The sequence below is a fragment of the Petaurus breviceps genome, unplaced genomic scaffold, assembly GCF_028583685.1.
Source record: "Petaurus breviceps papuanus isolate PSGF00001 unplaced genomic scaffold, PetGlider_PUasm1.0 90352, whole genome shotgun sequence".
Taxonomy (NCBI): domain Eukaryota; kingdom Metazoa; phylum Chordata; class Mammalia; order Diprotodontia; family Petauridae; genus Petaurus; species Petaurus breviceps.
This window is the reverse complement of record NW_027187228.1, coordinates 1,378,198-1,398,080: the sequence shown is the minus strand read 5'-3', so window position 1 is coordinate 1,398,080 and position 19,883 is coordinate 1,378,198. Positions and strand designations below refer to the sequence as shown.

General features: G+C 39.7%; 1 protein-coding gene across 1 annotated transcript; it reads left to right on the top strand.

The window, feature by feature from the left end:
• Positions 1 to 1,668: 1,668 nt before the first annotated feature.
• LOC138177224 (trem-like transcript 4 protein) lies at positions 1,669 to 19,680 on the top strand. Its single transcript, XM_069108303.1, has 6 exons — positions 1,669 to 1,841; positions 3,258 to 3,596; positions 9,718 to 9,793; positions 10,590 to 10,703; positions 16,264 to 16,366; positions 17,831 to 19,680. The coding sequence occupies exons 1-6, from the start codon at positions 1,766 to 1,768 to the stop codon at positions 17,909 to 17,911; spliced, it is 789 nt and encodes a 262-aa protein (XP_068964404.1). The 5' UTR covers positions 1,669 to 1,765; the 3' UTR covers positions 17,912 to 19,680.
• The last annotated feature ends 203 nt before the right edge of the window (positions 19,681 to 19,883 follow it).

Below are 19,883 nucleotides of genomic sequence, written 5' to 3'. Positions count from 1 at the left end.
TGGGGGTGGGGGAGGAGGGAAGAAGAGAAAGACTCTGGAACTCAAAGCTTCAAAAACAAATGGTAAAAAAAATTTTTTTTTACATGCAACTGGGAAATAAGATATACATATACAATATACTATTCTCTAAGCCCTGTCTTGCCCTGAACTCTACTTCTCCATATACACATAACTTCCTTCAAATGGTTCCCGTTGGCCAGGGGAAAGGACAGAAAGAATTGGGTAAGAAGTCAGTAGTGGTGGGTAATTACTTTTTCTCTTCACTAAAAATAGCTATTTGACTTTTTCTCATAGGGATCATTTTAATGTTCAGAAAGATTAAAATAGACCCTTCTAAATTATGAAAAATTGCTTAAAATAATAGTGTAGATGGCTTAGAAAGAAATGGCCATAATTTATTCTTTGATACATCCAAAATTTAAATGAAAAGTTACTAAATGTTATCAACTGAGACTGAAAAGGAGGATGTCCATTCACCTTTCTAGAGTTCAAATTTGATTTTGCAAATTATTTTCTTTATAAACAGAAAACTACAGTTCTGGAAATGTGTCATGTGATCTGAGGTAGCATGGCAGATAGAATACTGGGCATGGAGTCAGGAAGACCTGAGTTCAAATACAGTCTCAGATACTTACTAGCTGTGTGACCCTGGACAAGTCACTTTATCCTTTGCTTGCCTCAGTTTCCTCATCAGAAAAATGGCAATGATAATAGTACCTACCTTACACTATTATAGTGAGAATCAAATGAGAAAACATTTGTGAAGCTTTTAGCACAGTGCTTAGTACACAGCAAATGCTAAATAAATATTAACTATAATAAAATTATTATAATTCCTCTTTCATCTCTACATTTCTGTTCAATAAGTGAATTCATTAAAAAAAATTAACACCCTACTCTAAAAATCAGACGCAAAGTTGTATGTGCAGGTAGCTGAAGAGGAATCAATCCTTCAAGTCATTAAGCACCTGATAGGCTACAGCAACAAAGTCCAAAATAATACCTACTCTCAAGGCAGTTACATTCTGGAAAATTCTATGCAAATCTTACAATGCATAAATGTAACAGGGACTGGTTAATGAGGGCCTAATTGTTATGCTAGTAATTATTATCAGCATTAATCATCATATCATTGTTATGTTTTTATTATTATTTTTATTATTATTATGGGAAACACCAAGTTATGGTGGGATCATTTTCAACAGATTTGAGGACAATTGCATTATTGCTACTCTATTTCCTTCTTGGGGATGGAGAATGACTAGGCAGGAATATAGAGGGGAAAGTGAATATTTCCAGGAGATATCCCACCTACATGCTGTGACTCCATCTTTGTCTTCCCTGTTGTTTAGACAGCTGCCATCCATTCTAGATACCTCTCATCCTACTCCAAGAAACCCATCTGTATACACTTACATGAGTCACAACACCCCTACCCAGTTAGGTTCTCCTGGTGTCTTCCTTGGAGCAGAGGGAAGAGGGGGCAGAGAGAGATAAAAACTATTATGTAAGAAACTGATCAAGCTTTGCCCAAGTAAGACCACATCTTCTGGTGATCTACAGGGCTCTAGAGCCCAAACTTAGGGCTCTCCAACTCCTCCCTTCTGAGGTCAGCAGTTCTGCTTATTACCCTACCTCCTTCCCCAAATAAGATGTAAGTTCTTCTTTTGTTTCTGGGATTCAGAAAGAGCCAAGAGAGCAATCAATCCTCAACTGTTCTTTTAAATTCTCCCAGACTTACTTGGAGCCTTCCTGTGTCCCAGTCATGGAAAGAAGCAAGCTGACCCCAGAGGTCCCCCTTCACTTGCTGCTGCTACTTCTATGGGTTTCATATGAGAAGGGTAAGGAGGAAAAAAAAAGAATGATAGGAGAGTGGAGACAAGATGAGTTCGAGAGATGGGAAGGGACAGGACAAGAGAAGAGGATGGTCAAGGATGCTACACAGATGGTATATTAACAGGTAGAGAAGGAGGCTTGGCTCCCCAGGACAGAAATGGGGTCTTGGGAGACATACTTAGGGTATTTCCATGGTTACTTTTTTTAAAAAAATCTTTTCCCCATCAACATTTATTATGTTTATATAATTTATTATTTTCTAATTAATTATTTATTATATATTTATTTTATTTATATTTATTTATTTTATTTTTTATAGATTATATTGTGTTTTTATTTATTATGTATTTGTTATTATATAATTATATGCTTATAAATTTTATTATATAAGATATTATATAATTATTTATTAACTATATAGTTATATTGTATATTAATAATATGTTTGTTGTTATATGCTATTATTATCTTCTATATTAGTTATTCTATTATTATATAATTATCTGATATATAATTATATATTGATATAATGTTATATAATTACAAAATTTTATTATGTGTATTATATTTAATATTATATTATTCTACTTATTTTCTCTCCCCTCCCAATTGAAAAGAAAGAGAAAGAGAGAGAAAGAAAACACTTGTAAACAAATGTAGTCAAACAAAACAAATTCTCAGATTGGCTATCACCAAAAATATATGTCTCATTTTGCATCTTGAAGCCATTAACTCTATCAGGAAGAGGGTAGTATGCTTCACCAAAGGTGCCCTGGGATCATGGTTAGTTAGAGAATTGATTAGGCAGCTAAGTAGTGGATAGAATGCCAGACTTGGAGGCAGGAAGATCTGAGTTCAAATATGACTTCAGAACATATTATCTGTGACCCTGGGCAAGTCACTTTACTACTGTACACCTCAGTTCCATCATCTAGAAAATAAGGATGACAAGACCTCCCAAGGCTGGTGTGAAGATAAAATGAGATCAATTTTGTAAGTATTTGTTGTTGTTCAGTAATTTCAATCACATCTGATGCTTTATGACCACATTTAGGGTTTTCTCGACAAATCACTAGATTTTGGTGGTTTGACTGGTATGGCATTGGATGAGTAAGTTAATTTAATTAGTATTGTCATTGTTATATTTGTTAACTTTGTTAACATGATTTGTTGTCAGCATTGTTGTTATATTTCTCAGAATTGTTTTAATTGGTATTCTCCTAATTTTCCTCCTTACTACATTTCCTTCTCCAGCTCATTATTATGCATTATGTAAACCTTACAGCGTTATATAAATGATAGCTATCATCATCATCATATCTGCATTCTAAAGAAATGTTCCCTCTATACTCCTTTCCTACACAAGGAAGTATGCTCGTTGTCCAACTGAGCTTCTAATGACCTGCGGTTGTACTCTGCAGGCTCCCTTGGAAAAGAAGTCTATGAAGAGGATCACAGAGTGGTTGGGGAGACACTCACAGTGAGCTGCCAGTATACAGCTCCGAAACCTGATGGTCTAGACAAAGCCTGGTGTAAAAAGATAGAAAATGCAAATAGATGTACTTTGTTAATCACAAAGCCGCAATCTTTTATAAAGACTGAGGACCCACGATGCTCCCTCAGTTACAACACTAGTGTCATCTCAGTCAGCATGTCTGGCCTCCAAGTGGAAGACTCTGGGGAATATTGGTGTGGAAACCACAATTATAGTGCAAATCTTATTGTTGTTTTCAAGAAGATTCGTCTAACAGTAACTCCAGGTGAGTCCCTTCCCTGAGAACTGGGCTTTCTTGAAGCTTCTTGACCTTTTTAAAGTACTTTAATCACTCCCCACACTCATACCCTTGAACATATACATGTAACACCTGTCCTCTCACATTTCTGGCAGTTCTTCCATCTCCAAGGAAGGCAAACCACTCCCTTCCTTGCAAGTCCTTTTACTACTGACTAGTGGGTCACTGTCCAACATCACACACATGTGCACACAGACATACAAGTACACATGTGTGCACACACGCAAGCATACACAAAACAGAAATGTTCTTCACCACTTTCAATTCCTGTAATCTCAGGAGCTGGTGATGGAGGCTGAAAACTGCATAATTTTATCTTGTAGCAGATACTGGTTTATATTTATGCTAGATCAAGTACTTTGGAGCAGAGAAAACCCCAAAGTTCAATAACAGATATTTTTGGGAATCCCCAGACCCAAAACATATTGAAGGTAACACCCCTAACGTTGTTCCCATCTGTCAGGTAATGGCTGAAACACTTTCAAAGGACAAGTAGCCTCTCAACATAGGGCATATGAAGTAGTTCATGGTTCTCATGCCAGACATTGGCTAAAGTTTTCAGTTCTGAGCAATGGATTTGACTCTGCTTTCCTTCTCTCTCTAAAGACAAATTAGCCCCAAAGGCAGAGACTCAGTCGAATTCTGAATTTACCAAATGTTGCTCTCCCACATCCTTCCCAGTTCTGCCCAAACCAGAGGAATTGTTTCAGTAGATTCTTAGATTCATTGCTGACTATCATGTTTCTAAAGCAATTCTCCCGACACTTCCATGACATAGAACAGTCTTAGATCCAGTGTAAGAGGAAGAGCTGCAACTCAGCGATCAGACACCCTGAATCAATTCCCACCTCTGACACTTAGTGACTGTTGTGTAAGCTTGAGCAAGTGATTGTATCTTTCTGAACTTCTGTTTTCCTCATCTGTAAAGGAGGGATAATAGACATTCACAGCCAACCCCACATACTTGTTGTAAACAGCAAATGTGATTGAGTGTTAAGTTTTTGTTTTGTTTGTTGAAATTGGGAAGCATTACATAAATGTGAGCTATGGTTATAGCATATATAGATAAATAGATAGATCTTATAATATGAAAATGTGTCCAAGATGATGTCACTTCTTCAGTGCTAGCTCCTGAGAACTTAATTGAGGTATTAAGAAGTTCATCCCAGGTATATCCTAATATGATTTTGACACTACCAATCTCTTAACTTCCCTGGACCTCAGCTCCCTCAGCTATCAAATAAAAGCATTGTGCCAAATGGTCGCTAAGGTAATTTTCCCAGCTCAAGATCAGGGATTCTTAATCTGACAACCTTCATGAACATAACAAAAAAATATATATATAATATATATAATAACTTTTCACATAGTTTTCTTTATTTTGTGCACTTTATGCATTTAAAAATATTATTCTGAGAAGGGTTCCATAGACTTCACTAGACTGTCCAAGAGGTCCAGATCACAAAAACGGTCAGTCAGAACCTTTATTAGGCACCTATTACATGCACCTATTACACTGTCCTAAGCACTGAGAATACAAAGAAACACAAAAAGATAGTCCTCAAGGAACTCACAATAGGGAGGCAACATGCAAACAAATATTTCAAAATAAATTAAATGCCAGATCAATAGGAAATAATTAACAGAGGGAAGGCACTGTATTTAAGAAAGATTGGGAAAGGTTTCCTTTAGAAGGTAGGATTTTAACTGGGACTTGAAGAAAGCTAGGAGAGTCACAAGGTGGAGATAGGAAGGGAGAGAATTCCAGACATAAGGGATAGCCAGAGAAGATGCTCAGAGCTGGTTCAAGGAACAGCTAGGAGGCCAGTATGACAGGACAGTAGAGTAGGAGGGGTTGCTGTTTGTCCTTTGTTCGGGAGGTGATTCGATGACATGAAAGTAGATTGGGTTTAAGTGAGAGAGGGCTGTGCAAAGTCACCAGCTCATTTTCTCCTCTGGAGCCATCTGGGTCCAGTGGTGAGATATAGATCGGGATTACTGGAGATAGCGCTGCATGCAGTGGGAGACTTTGACCTTTTTAGGCTAAGGTCTTTAACAGGTCCCAATTTGACTGAGGCAACACGCAATTAGTGATTGAGGCTAGGTAAGAAATGAGGCAGAGAATGGTCTCTTTACCTAGTAAAAAAAAAAAAAAAAGAAATCAGTCTGGGTGGGGAAGGGAAAGATATAAGGTAGACCTGCACAACACACAGCCCCTGGGCCACTTGCAGCCTGCCAAAGAATTTCAGGTGGCCCACAAAAAAAGGTAGAGGATGTAAAAGAAAGTAAAGATGTAATGAGGGCTTTGTCTGTGCCCCGCTTAACCCACCTCCACTAGTTACTACTGTGCTTGTCTTGTAATTTGGTTTGTAGGTTGCCAATGCGCACGCCCTCCTGTTAGTCACATGATCCACAGGCAACCAACCATTGTCAGTCTGTCTCTAGTCTGAGAGGAGTAAGAGTCATATCTTTTTTTTTTTTTTTTGGCTTTTTTGCTTTTTGGAGGGGGGAAGGCAGGACAATTGGGGTTAAGTGACTTGCCCAAGGTCACATGGCTAGTAAGTGTTAAGTGTCTGAAGTCACATTTGAACTCAGTCCTCCTGACTCCAGGGCTGGTGTTCTATTTACGGCACCATCTAGTCCCCCTGAGACATATGCTTTTACTGTGTTTTCAGTCATTACTGGCATTAAACAGGGACAAAGTGAATGCAGTCACACACCAACATAGCTGATGACTGCTATTTTATGAGCGGCAGCAACTCTAGGGCTTCTTCCCTGCCCTTGCTGTTTGGCCGCCCTCCAATTTACATGAGTGTCTGGTGCTCTCTCCAAGGTCAGATAGACACTGGGTTCAGTATTTCTTTGTATGTTATGGAGATTTTTTGGTTCTAACATTCAAGTTTTTGGGGTGACTTTGTAAAATGGGTGGTAAAAAGAAAAGAAAGATTGAATCAAAACATAGAGTGTTTAATCCAGAGTGGACAAAATAGATATTTGTTTACTTACGTGAGAGACAAAATATTGTGCCTTGTTTACCAAGAAGTAATAGCCATTCTGAAGGAATACAAACTTTGTCACCATTTTGAATCGAAACATCCCGACTTAAGCAAATTGGACACCAATGAAAAACAAATTAAAGCGTCCAAATTGTTGAAAAATCTCAGTAGGGACCAATGGTTTTTGAAGAAAGTAAACTCAGAAAATGAGGCAGATACTAAGGTTAGTTTTCAGATTTCTAAGAAATCAATTTCAAACATTATTCTGGAGTACAATAAACTGATTACTGACAAGAAGTATAATACATCCCATTAACTAAATGTAAACAGTAAGAAAACCTGAAAAATGTATTAAAACTTGTACCACTTAGCAAAGTAATTTTTAACGTTAATGTGATTCCATGATAAATAAAAATCATAATAAGTGTAATTAATTGACATTAATTGAAATTTCCCTTTTAAAAATAAGATTTATTTGCAAAATAGTTTAATCATTAATTATACCTATCTGTAGCCCAAAGAAGTTTAGCTGATTTTAATTCTGGCCCCTACCTACTGCCAAGTTGTTCAGGACTGGTATAAGGTGTAAGAAGATGGGAAAGCAGGGGGAGGTAGGTTATTGAGTGCTTTGAATATCAAACAAAAGATTTTGTATTTGATCCTGGAGGTGATAGGGAGTCACTAGACTTTGAGTATAGAGGTGACACAGACCAGTGCTTTAGCAAAATCAAAAAAGCTTAAAAATCTTTGCCCTACATATATGATCCTATTATCTTAAGTTTCCTAATTCCCTCTTGCCATGTTTAACGGGAATATAGAAGGTGGATGTCAGAGAATAGAGGTGACATTGGTAGGGAGAGGAGGGAGTTGATGGACTGTGACATGTATAGGAATATATAGGAAACCTGATCAATTTGCAAAGTGGTCCTGACTTGTCTGCCAGCCAGACAAGAGAACCTGACAAGATTGGGGAATTTTTAAGTTTCATTCAAAAACATGAGAATTATTCAAAAGTCTTAAGATAAAGCCCTGTTCTGGTGGAAAGTAGCAGTATCTTTGCTGTCTATCACTTCTTTATTTTTTTTAATTTGCAGATATTTTGTTTCTACATTACCTTTATTTCCAAATGTCTCCTTTGCTCATCCACTACCCAATGTATCACCCTTTATAAAAAAATAAAAAAAATAGGGGGAAAAATCAGTTCAGCAAAAGAAACCAACATATCTACGAAGGCTTACTGCATAAACTCTATTATAATCATTGTCCCTCACCTTTTCTGTTGCCATTCTCATTAGCAAAGTCAAGATGTCTCATGGGTACCAGGGCAAAGAATGCTAGACTTGAAGTCAGAGGTTCTAGGTTTGATGCCAGGTCTAACAGTTACTACCTGGCTGACCTCAGGCAATCAATTAACCTCTCTAGTCTTCAATCTTATCCAGTATAAAAGGAGAGTGTTGAACTAGATTACCTTGGAGGTCCCTTTTGCCTCTAAATCTAAGAGCCTATGGGTCATATACTCATGGGTTTTACCATTTAATTCAAAATTTTGATCCTCAGTACATCATAGTCTCATAGTGGAATGTTGAAACTGGGAGATCTCTTAAGGATTATCTGGTTCAATCCTTTCTTTTAATTTTAAATTTTAAAAAATATACATATTTTTAATATTTATATAATATATAATAAGTTACTTCTTAATTAGCCCTTTACCTCTATCCTGTAAGGATGGGGAGCTAGGTAGCACAGCAGATAGAGTGCCTGGCCTGGAGTCTGGAAGATTCATCTTCATGAGTCCAAATCCAGCCTCAAACACTTACTAGCTGTGTGACCCTGGGCCACTCACTTAACCCTGTTTGCCTCAGTTTCCTCATCTATAAAATGAGTTGGAAAAGGAATTGGCAAACCACTCCAGTATCTTTCCTAAGAAAACCCCAGATGGGGTCACAAAGAGTTGGATGTGACTGAGGCAATTGAACAACAACCATCCTCACAAGAACCTTGCTCTTATGGAAAAAAAAAGAAAGACAGAGAGGGAGAGAATCAACAACTGACCCACTTGATAGCATATGAAACATTGCTGACCACAACCCATCACCTCTAATCCCAAGGGAAAAGGAAGGAAATAAACATTTATTAAGCACCTCCTATGTTTCAGGCACTGTGGTAAGCACTTTACAAATATTATCTTATTTGGTCCTCACAACAGTCCTGGGAGTTAGGTGATTTTTTTAATCTCCATTTTACAGATGAGGAAGTTGAAGCAGACAGAGGTTATGCCCAAGGTCACACAACTAGTATCAAAGGCTGGATTTGAACTCAGATCTTCCTGACTCCAGGCCCACTACACTATCCATTGCACCACCTAGCTGCTATTTAGAAGAAGAAAATTTTTCATTATTGATCCTGAAGCATCAATGTTGATCATGGCAATTAATCTGATATCATATGTGTTTTAGTTCAATATCCTCATTTCAAAGAAGGAAAGTAGGGCCAAGGGATGGGTCACTTGCCCAAGTACATACAGCAAGTTAGTTGGCAAGACCAGGTATTGGATTGTTTCCTTAGGTTACATCACCCCTGGTGCTCATGCACCATTGGTACCCTTGGCCACGGGTGTCCAACGTCCCTCAGATTAAACAGAGAGTTTCTCCAAGAACATCCATTTAAGGAGGGCCAGCCATCCCTTCATTTCCCATCCTGCAGCACTCCTTTGGCTCTACCCATTATTTCCCACCTTCTCTTTCCTCTTGTTCCCCTTTTCAGTGAATCCCTTTTCACTAAGCCAAGCTCTTTCTCCTTACATTATGGTCATTTTGGTCACCAGTGGCCTTAGCCCAAGGATAATGGATAAATTAAAGGATAGTGACGACCAGAAAAAGAGAAGGCAAAACAGAAGTTGAAAAAATTGATCATTAACGAGGATTAACATAATACCTTGAATAATATCATAAGTTAGTAAGGAACATTTGACTTTACATTGTGCCTTCATTCTGATTATCCCATAGGTCTGGGAAAAGCCTGAGGTTTTGACATTAGGCAGCCTTCTGGGTAGGGAGGTGCCACCTGTCTATACCTTTGTCTTTTCTTTGCAGCCCAAATTCAGGTAACAACCCAGCAGAAATTAACTAACAAGACAGAAGCTATTATCATCACCTCTGCCACCATCAGGTAAAACTCTTCTGCAGAAACTCCCTCTGTCCTACAACGCTCCACCGTCTACCTTGCCTCCCCAGAAGTCTGTGTGTGCCCCTTACCCTCCACTTATCCAGAGACTTCCCCAGAGTACCAAGCTTCCATAGATTCCAGCCTGCACATACCTAACCTGTTCCCAACCTCACTGGCCCTCTTGACCTGTGAGCCTATAAGGTTACTCCATAGTCCATAGCTACCACGCTGTGATTACTGTGTGATTTCCTGGCTCAGCTCAGAGCTCAGGTGGACCTCAGGAAATCATACTTCCCATTTTTCCTCTTGTCTTCAAATATATATGATCTACAATCTGATTTCTTTTTACCTCCCAATTCTCCATCTGGTTATACTCCCTCCCATTTCATCATGTCCCCCAGGAGCCTCATTATCTTGCAAGATTACATTAACCCTGGTGCTCATACTTCATCAGTATGCTCTGCCCTCAGGGCCCCTCTATCCACCTGAAAGTAGAAAGCTTTTCCCATAATCTCTTTTTGAGGAAGGGACCCAGACCAGCCATGTCTTCATTTCCCACTCCATGGCACTACTTTGAACTTGTCCATCATTCCCTACCTTCTCTTTCCTCTTGTTCCCCTTTTCAGTGCAGCTTCCTTTTCTTCATGGTCTTCCTTAATTAGATTGTAAGCTCCCTGAGGGGAGGGACTATCTTTCTTTTTTGTATTTGTATCCCTAGCATTTAGTATAGTGCCTGGGACATAGCAGGCACTTAATAAATGTTTATTGACTGACTGACCCCTGCCCTGATATTTTTCAGGCCCCAGTTCAACATAACTAATAAGATACCTTCGATGTACACAGATGTATGGCTACCAGAAAATTCTACTTCTGGAAGTCAGGTTGTGGATCATGTTGGCTCTGAGGCCTTGAGGTAGGTGGTTCCAGTTAGGGCCCCCTTTCTGTGAAATATTTGTGCTTCTTCCTCCAGTTTCATTTCTGACCCTTGACTTTAACAGAATTACATGCATTGACCCAGTCCAATATAAGTAGTCCTCTTTGACAATATGCCTGTTATAGCAGGAAATGTGAAAAAGGCACCTCATTTGGTATTAGACTGACATACTTGTCCTTTACTACTTGTGTGACTTTGGTCAAGTCATTTCCCTTATCTAGGCCTCATTTTGCTCATCTGCAAAAAGGAGACAGTTGCACTAAATGACCTCTTAAGGTGCTTTACAGATTTAAGTTTTTGTGATCCTACAATTCATTCAGTGGATCTCAGCATGGACTACCTATTGTACTCTCCTACCCATTCCACTCCACCCCTTCCCTAATAGCCATTCTGGAGGCAGTGAAATGAGAGTACATTGGTCCCAGCCCCGAATTGAGAAAGTTTTCATTCCTAGTGCATTGTTTAGTAAGGGTCTCTACCATTTCCACTCATGTCAATTCATCACTAACAGAATCTGAAAGCCTTCCCACAACTTCATCAACATGCCTATTAATGCCAAAGGTAATCCAAGCTCAGCACATAGGATGTATTTAAGGGCTGCACAATGAACCAACTCCTAGCTCTGCCAGAGCTAGAGGATGGGCTCATGGTCCAAACTGCATGACAAAATCATCAGGGGAGTTCCAGCATTCTTGGGGAAGCCCCTGCAAACATCTGAGGAGTGGCTTATCTCTTCTCAAATAAAACTTAGCTCAGAGTCCCCTTGATCGTGTCAGCACGGAACTGCCACATGGAGATGTTCATGGAAAATGCTGTGTGAGAACCCTGAGGATAAGGCATCATATCTAGTGAGCTAAGGAGGCTCCTTTGGGGTTTGATGCTAGGATTTGGATGATTCACACCAGGTAGGAGTAGTAGCCCATATTCCCAAAGCACTTTAAAGTTTACAAAACACTTTTTTCATGTGTTATCTCATTTGGCTATCACAAAACCCTATGAGATAGGTGTTATTATTTTTTTTTTAAGCAATCGGGGTTAAGTAACTTGCTCAAGGTTACACGGCCAGTTATTTCTGGGTGTGGTGCTGAGTATCTGAGCCCGGATTTGATCCAGGTCATCCCGACACTGGAGCCGGTGCTCTTACTCGCTGAGCCACCTGACTGCCCCGATAGGTGTTATTATTATCCTCACTTTATACTATTATACACACACACTATACTATAAGTATACTATACTATTTCTCTTTTTCTTGGCAAAGATAAGGAAATTATGGTTGGGAGATACTGAGGTTAAGTATCAGCTAAGGCCCCAGCTGGAGTCAGCTCAAGCAAACAGAAGCTGATTACTAAATTTTCAGTGTGAGCATTTATTTACACTTCAGTTATTATTTTGTTGATTGTCTAGACAAGAAAGTAATGGAGAAAATGTTAATGATGTTGATTCAACTTCAAAGTATGTCATGTCCTTTTTTTGCTTTTCTTGGAGAGCAAGTAATAAAATATTTATGAGTGCATGCCTGTCAAGAGTCACACAATTAGTAAGCTCCTGAGCTAGGATTCCAGTCATCTAGTTCTTCAAAAGACCCTACTTCTGGGCAGCTAGGTGGCATTGTGGATAAAGCACTGGCCCTGGAGTTAGGAGAACCTGAGTTCCAATCTAGCCTTAGACACTTACTAGCTGTGAGACCCTGGACAAGTCACTTAACTCCAATTGCCTCCAAAAAATATTAATAACCTCCTTCTTCTTCTATCTTCAATCCACCTCTCCTGCCTCAACTCTCTCTCATCTTTCTATATCCAATCTGTTTCAGAGTCCTGTTATTTCAATCTTCATAATGTCTCTCATATTCTTCTCTCCTCTGACACTACCAGCACCTGGAGATGAGGAGCATCTCTATTTTTTCACTTCCCCAACTTACTTCTGTCTCACTTTCTCTGAAAAACCTTCCCCAGCCCTGTTAGTGCTTTCCCTCTGAGGTTATTTCCAATTTATGCCATCTGTAGTTTGTAACTGTTTGAAAATTGTCTTCCCCACTAGACTAGGAACACTTTGAGGGCGAGGACTGTCTCTTGCCTTCTTTAGTGGCCTATCACCAGGATTTAGCACAGAACTTGGTACACTGTAGGTGTTTAATAAATGCTTATTAATTGACTGTTTACTGGGAGGCTGCTGAGATAGGATTGTAATTAAAACTATTAATGAATAGGGCAGCTAGGTGGCTCATTGGATAGAGTTCTGGGCCTGGAATCTGGAGGACCTGAGATCAAATCCAGCCTCAGACACTTAATCTGTGTGACTCAGGGCAAGTCACTTCACCCTGTTTGCCTCAGTTTCCTCATCTGTAAAATGAGCTGGAGACGGAAATGGCAAGCCACTCCAGTATGTCTGCCAAGAAAACCCCAAATGGGGTCACAGAGTCAGATATAATTGAAACAACTCAGTAACAATGTATGGTTTCCTGACCCTCCCCTGAAGGGTTAGGTCCTAGGAAGGGACAACAAGAATGGAAAGAACATCGGTAGAACACCTCATTTCTGTTTCTTTTCTTTTCACTATTATTCCCTTTTCTCTCCTTCCTCCTTTTTAAAATATTTCCCCTGCACTTGAGTCAGTCAGATTTTTGAGAAAGAATCATAGCACCAAAATAGAAGAATTAACCTGTGTCCAAGGATGTTTCTCTAAAGATCCTCCTTCTCTTTTCTCTTCCCATGAGCTGTATCTATAAAGACTAGAGATCCCTAACTCTTGGAATGCACAAGATGAAGACAAGGTTGAAGGCATGAAATGGAAATCGCATAAAGTTCAGTGACCAAGTAGTATCATGGGAAAATAGGATTGCAGAATAGGAATGGACCATAGAGGCAATCTGGTCCAGGGAGTTTTAACCTGAGATCCATGGATACATTTCAGAGGATTTATGAACTTGGCTAGGGAAAAAAAAAATTACATTTTCATTTTCACTAGCTTCTAACTGAAATTTAACATTTCCTTCAATTATTTAAAAACATTATTCTGAGAAGAGATTCATGAGCTTCACCAGACTGCCAAAGGGGTTCATGATTCAAAAAAGTGAAAAACCATTGACTCTTATCCAAATGCTTCATGGGATAAATAAAGGTTCCAAAAGATTAAGTGGTTTATTACATGATCAGTAACTGACAAAGTCTGCATTTTAACTCAGGTCTCCTGACTTCAACAGCAGTTTTCTTCACTATACCAGAGCTGAGGACAATCTTCATTAGCTTTAAAAATTTTTTCCTGTATGGCTCTTGTTATAGAATTTATAGTATAGGCTTTTTTTTTCTTTTTTGCTTTTTGGAGGGGCATTTGGAGTTAAGTGACTTACGTTAAGTGTCTGAGTCTGGATTTGAACTCAGGTCCTCCTGACTCCAGGGCCAGTGCTCTATTTACTGTACCACCTAGCTGCCCCTTGTATAGACTTTCTTGAAATAGAAATGTATTGCTGTGTATTCTGAATCCTTTCTTATGTTCTGCTGTCTGTACAACAATGCTTTTTTTTTAATTTTGTATTTACATTTCAATATTTGTTTATTATATGTTTTTTTAAGTGCCTAATAATGAAAAAGCATTATCACATGTAGCCATGGTTTGGGGTTTGTAGGCAAGGAAGAAGGACAAGGCTTGGTACTCATTAGCTTACTAGGCTAGAGTCAGTGACACTTGGAGGTGGGGAAAAACCCTCATTGAAGAGGTTACTTCCACTTAGAAATATGCTACCTGTGTAATGAGGAAGGGGTCACCAGTTTTAAGGTGGATCCATGGGACTAAAGTTTCTTTGTGGATAACTATCTTATAGCCTACCTTCATGTGCTCTCTGATCATCTCATAGGAGCCTTTAGCTCATGTGGAGGTAGACATGTCTATGTTGAGGGTATTGGATTGTAATACTTCCTGGACTGCTGGGAAGCCACCCAAATTAGACAAGGAAGCATAGCAGGTGTGGGACACAGCTTTTTCACTACCTAAGGATGTCCCGTGTTCTGCTGATTGGACCACACAACGTTCATTGGTTGTTTGAGTTGGTTTTTGTTTGTTGTTTGTTTGGTTTTTTGGGAGGGGTGGATTTGAAGGGGGTCATCCTCCTCCCTGGATCTGATGTTGTGTTCTACAACTAAGAGTTTATTGAAACATTAATATTGGTCATGGCTTCTGGGTGTTCCTCCTAGTCTCACGTACAGCGGGAGAATTTTGAGGGTCACTGAATCAAATGACAAGGTATCCTAAGGAAGCCATGAACATCGTCAGCTGTCTCCAGTCACAGAAGAGTTACAAAGTTAGGTCATCAATCAATCAATTAATCACCAACTATGTGCCAGGCACTGTGCTGGGGGGACACAAAAAGAAGCAAAAGATAATCCTTTCCCTCAAGGAGTTCACAGTCTGATGGACCATGATCCCACCAAAGAGTTTTTGATAAGCAGCCCTCTGTGTCATGGAACGTGCTGTAGGGAGCACTTACCTAGCTATTGGAAAACCTACTTAAACTTTATCAGTCATTCAACTAGCATTTACTAAGCACCATCTATATGCTAGGCACTGTGCTGAAAGCTAGGGATACAAGGAAAGGCAAACACTGTCCCTGCGCTCAAGGAGCTCAGGTTCTCTTAGGACAAACAACATGTAAGTAACCAGGAACATGCAAGATGTATATGGAGGAGATGGAAAGTGATGTTCAGAAGGAAGGAAGCACAGACCAACAGAGCAGATATGAAAGTAACATGGGGAATGTTGTTGTTCAGTCATCTTCAGTCATGTCTGACTCTTGGTGGTGTCATTTGGGGTTTTCTTGGCAAAGACATTGCATTGGTTTGCCATTTCTTTCTCTGGTTCATTCATACAGATGAGAAACTGAGACAAACAGGGTGAAGTGACTTGCCCAAGGTCACACAGCTAGTAAGTGTCTGTGGATGGATTTAAACTCAGGTCCTTTGGGTCCAGGACTGGCACCCTATTCACTGCACCATCAGCTGCCCTATTATGTCCATTTTATGCCCTTAGGTGTCCAGAAATCTCTCTTGGGAAAGTAGGGGTCGATCAGATCACTGAACCTTTTTTTTTCCTTTTAGGGAAAACTCATGTTGGGGAAAAGTGGGAAAGCATGGACCAAACCCATCTAGTGCAGAAATGCTGGTAGATATAGTCATATCACAATATGGAAATATTTTTTTCCTTTTCTTCCCTTTTATGGTTTTTTTTTTTTGCTTTTTGGAGGGCAATTGGGGTTAAGTGACTTGCCAAGGTCACACAGCTAGTTTTTGTGTTAAGTGTCAGAGGCCAGATTTGAACTCAGGTCCCCCTGACTCCAGGGCCAGTGCTCTATTCACTGCGCCACCTAGCCACCCTATTTTTTTTCTTTCTTTTATTGTGTGTGTGTTTATGTTCAGAATGAAGGTTTATTTTTAAGTATATAGGGAAGACACAACCAGGACTCTACCACAGGCACACTCACAGTTGGGAGATGTACCAGAGGACTCCGCCTCCCAGGTGCTTCACCTTCTTCTCTATTTTCTCCTTCCAGGTCCCCAAACTGTCTCCTCATCCTTGTGGTGTTTGGCCTCCTCCTGATAAAAGGTCTGTCCTTCTTAGTCCTTCTTGTTCTGCTGTTCAGCTTCAGAAGCCAGGTGAGTGCTGTTATTCCAAGATCATTATAGATTGGGAGCCAGAAGGGATCCCAGAGGCCATAGATTCCATACTCCTCAGTTTACAGTTGAGGAGACTGAGGCAGCCAGAGGTTAAGTAATGATTTACTCAGGGTTACACAATCCGAGGCAGGATTGAAACACTGGTATTCCTGACAGCAAGCCCAGTGTTCTTTCCGCTACACTCGGGTGTCTTTGTTTGGTTTTGGTTTGAGTTAGGAATAGACCGAGGAACATCCTCTCCATCATCCCAGAATGGAAGTAGCTGCACTAGAGGCAGCTAGGTAGTACAGTGGATAGAGTGCTGAGCCTGAAGTCAGGAAGACTTGAGTTCAAATCCAGCTTCAGACACTTACTATCTGTGTGACCTAGGGCAAGTCACTTGATTTCTGTCTGCCTCAGTTTCTTCAACTGTAAAATGGAGATAATGGCACCTACTTCACAAAATATTTGTGAAGTGCTTAACACAGTGGCACATAGTAGGTATTTAATAAATACTCATTCTCTTCCCTCACCTCCTTGGCCTTTAGAGAGGAATAAAAGACTCCCAGGGTCTCACCTCAGAGCCATACTGCTAGAATTGAGCCCTGAGATAACAAAAAGATTCAGGGGTGGCTAGGTGGAGCAGCAAATAGAGCACCTGCCTGGAGTCAGGAGGACCTGAGTTCAAATCTGGCCTCAGACACTTAACACAAAACTAGTCATGTGACCTTGGGCAAGTCACTTAACCCCAATTGCCCTACCTTCCCCCCTCCAAAAAGCAAAAAAAAAAAAGATTCAGAAAAGTTTACAGTGACATACTAAAATGAGGGGTGTGGAAGGCATCTAGATGGCACAACAAACAAAGCACTGGGACTAGAGATTGGAAATCTTGAGTTCAAATCCAGACTTAAGTACTTACTAGTTATATAACCCTAGGCAAGTCAATTAACTTCTGCTTGCCTCAGTTTCTCCACCTTTAAAATGGGGATACATTTTAGCTATCCTAAGAGCTAAAACAGCTCCTACCCCAACAGGGTTGTTGTGAGGATCAAATGAGATGATATTTTTAAAGCACTTAAGACAGTCTGTAAAATGCAGAGAGCACTGTATAAATGTTAGATATCATTATTGCTCTCATCACAATTAGCTGTTTTACGGATGGGTCTGAGTTCAGTGGAAAGGAACAGACTAAGGGCGGCCAGGACAGGCTGGGATTAGGGTCCTAGGATGGTGATGGGGGTGTTAATTGGATTGAGATGACAGCCAGATATGATGTGATGGCACATCTACTCTGCCTCTCCCAGGGATTAAAAGTCCTGCTTGTCATACAAAGTGGGCATATAAGTTGGAAGGCATTGGAGGGGGTATGAAATTTTTAAGAGGGATAAAGGACAAGGTTAAATAAAGATGGGATAATGGTCATATATTGAATTTGTTTGTTTTCTTAACTTTTTTCATCCTTAGGGTAATGGGAATACTGGAAAAGAAGAAGAGTTGAACAAATTGGAGCTAAGCGAGATATCCCCCTACCTAGTCTCCTATTGATGGAGGGTCCTGATGCTCCTGATGCCCAGAGTACTAAGTACAGATATTTCATGTCTCACCAAGTTCTTAAGTCCTAAATGCATCACCAGATGCTGCAGCCATGTGTGCTGGTAAATATTTTGAGGGGATGCTGGCATAATGTGACCCATAAATCACAGAATCATAGATCTGTACATCTGGGAGGGAGAGCCTCAGAGACCATCTCATCCATCCCCTTTCTGAAGGAAAGACTAGTCTCTACAACATTCCTGACAAATTTCTGTCTAGTTATTGATTGAACAATCCAGTAATGGAGACCTCATTGTCCATGCCATTTTCAGGCACCTTTTGTCATTAAGAAGTTCATATTTCCATTGATGAGGAACTGAGGGAGATCAGGTCAAGTGATTTGCCCAGAGTCACACAGCTAATAAGAGTCTGAAGCCAGATTTGGATGAGTCTTTTTTATGTAAGCCCTGGCACTTTATCCACTGTACCACCTGCCTACCCTGACTGGTTATCTATACCTTCTCTGTTCTTGCTTCATACTCTGTTCATACTCCAGGCTATATAGGTTCAGTACAGTAATCTAACTAATAGAAGTTGTTGGTCTAGAACAATCACTCCCAATATTTTTAAACATCAGAAACTTTCATGGACCATCCCATTCACAGAGAGCAAAAGAGACAGAGAGAGAGAGATAAGGAGGAGGAGGAGGAGGAGGGAGGAGGAGGAGTTATATCATTACTTTGATTAAGAAAACACACGACAAAAAGCAACTGTGAACAAAATAAATGCAGCTGGAAAGAGAAAAGCATTTAATTAGGGAAAATATTCAAAGCAGATATCTCTGATAAAGGTCCAAACTAAAGAATGCAGAGAAAATTGAAAAAAAAAGTCTAAAAACAAGTAATTCTCTGTTAGACAAGTCGTAAAAAGATATGAAGAGATAGTTTTCAAAAAGGAAGAAATTCAAACCATCAGCAACCATATGAAAGAAGTTTCCAAACTCATCAATAATAAGATAAGGGCAAATTAAAATGACCCAGTAGTTTTACCTCACAATCATCAAATTAATAAAATTAGCAAAACTAACCAAAGATAAAAGATTGTAAATATTGGGAGAGAGAGTATAGGAAGAGAGGATCACTAATATGTTGTTGGTGGAGCTGTGAATTGAATCAATCGTTCTGGAAGACAATTTGACATTATACCTTAAAAGTATAAAAAGAAAAAGTCAAGAGGCAGTATAATATAGTGGATAGAAAACTGGCTTCAGAGGCTGGAGAGCTGGATGAACAAATCAGCATATGTTTACTGAGACACCACTTCATTAATATATTTCATTAATATGGCATTTTAAGGGCTGGGGATGAGTAGGGAAGAAGAGAGCTCCACTCTATTCAGTTTCTTTGGACTTGTCTTTGGGTCTCTGAGCGTCTTCAGTTTCTTCAGGCTTTGGGTACTTCTGGCTTCCAGCTTTGAAAGAAAAGATGGATGATGCTAAACCCACTTCAGGTTGCTGAAAGAAAAGACTTGGAAGAAGTCAACATGAGAGTAGTTGGCAGTCTCCATCATGTCCCCTGTGCCCAGCTTGATACTCTAGAGATTTCAGGGAGTTTCTCTCTGGGTAGAGCCAAGTCACCTCACTCCAACGGGAGGGCTCCTTCAATATGTGTTGTCTGATATATATTCTCCTATGTATACTTCCTCTGATTTCTGTTTTTGTTGTCAACTTGGATAAAGGAGTTTCTTGACTACCTCCTATGTGTGTTCATTGTGGAAATAGTATTTGGTTGGGAAGGAAATCAAGTCAGAGATATAAAGCTTAGGGTCCTGTATCACCAAGTGATGTAATAGTGATCAGAAGTTAGATTGAACCTTAAAGTCACATCCTCTGGATGAACAGTATTTAATGTAGCAGATAGATATAATTCTAGCCTGGTATGCCTTATCTCTGCGGAGAGCAGAGTGGCCAAACTTCTGACTCCAA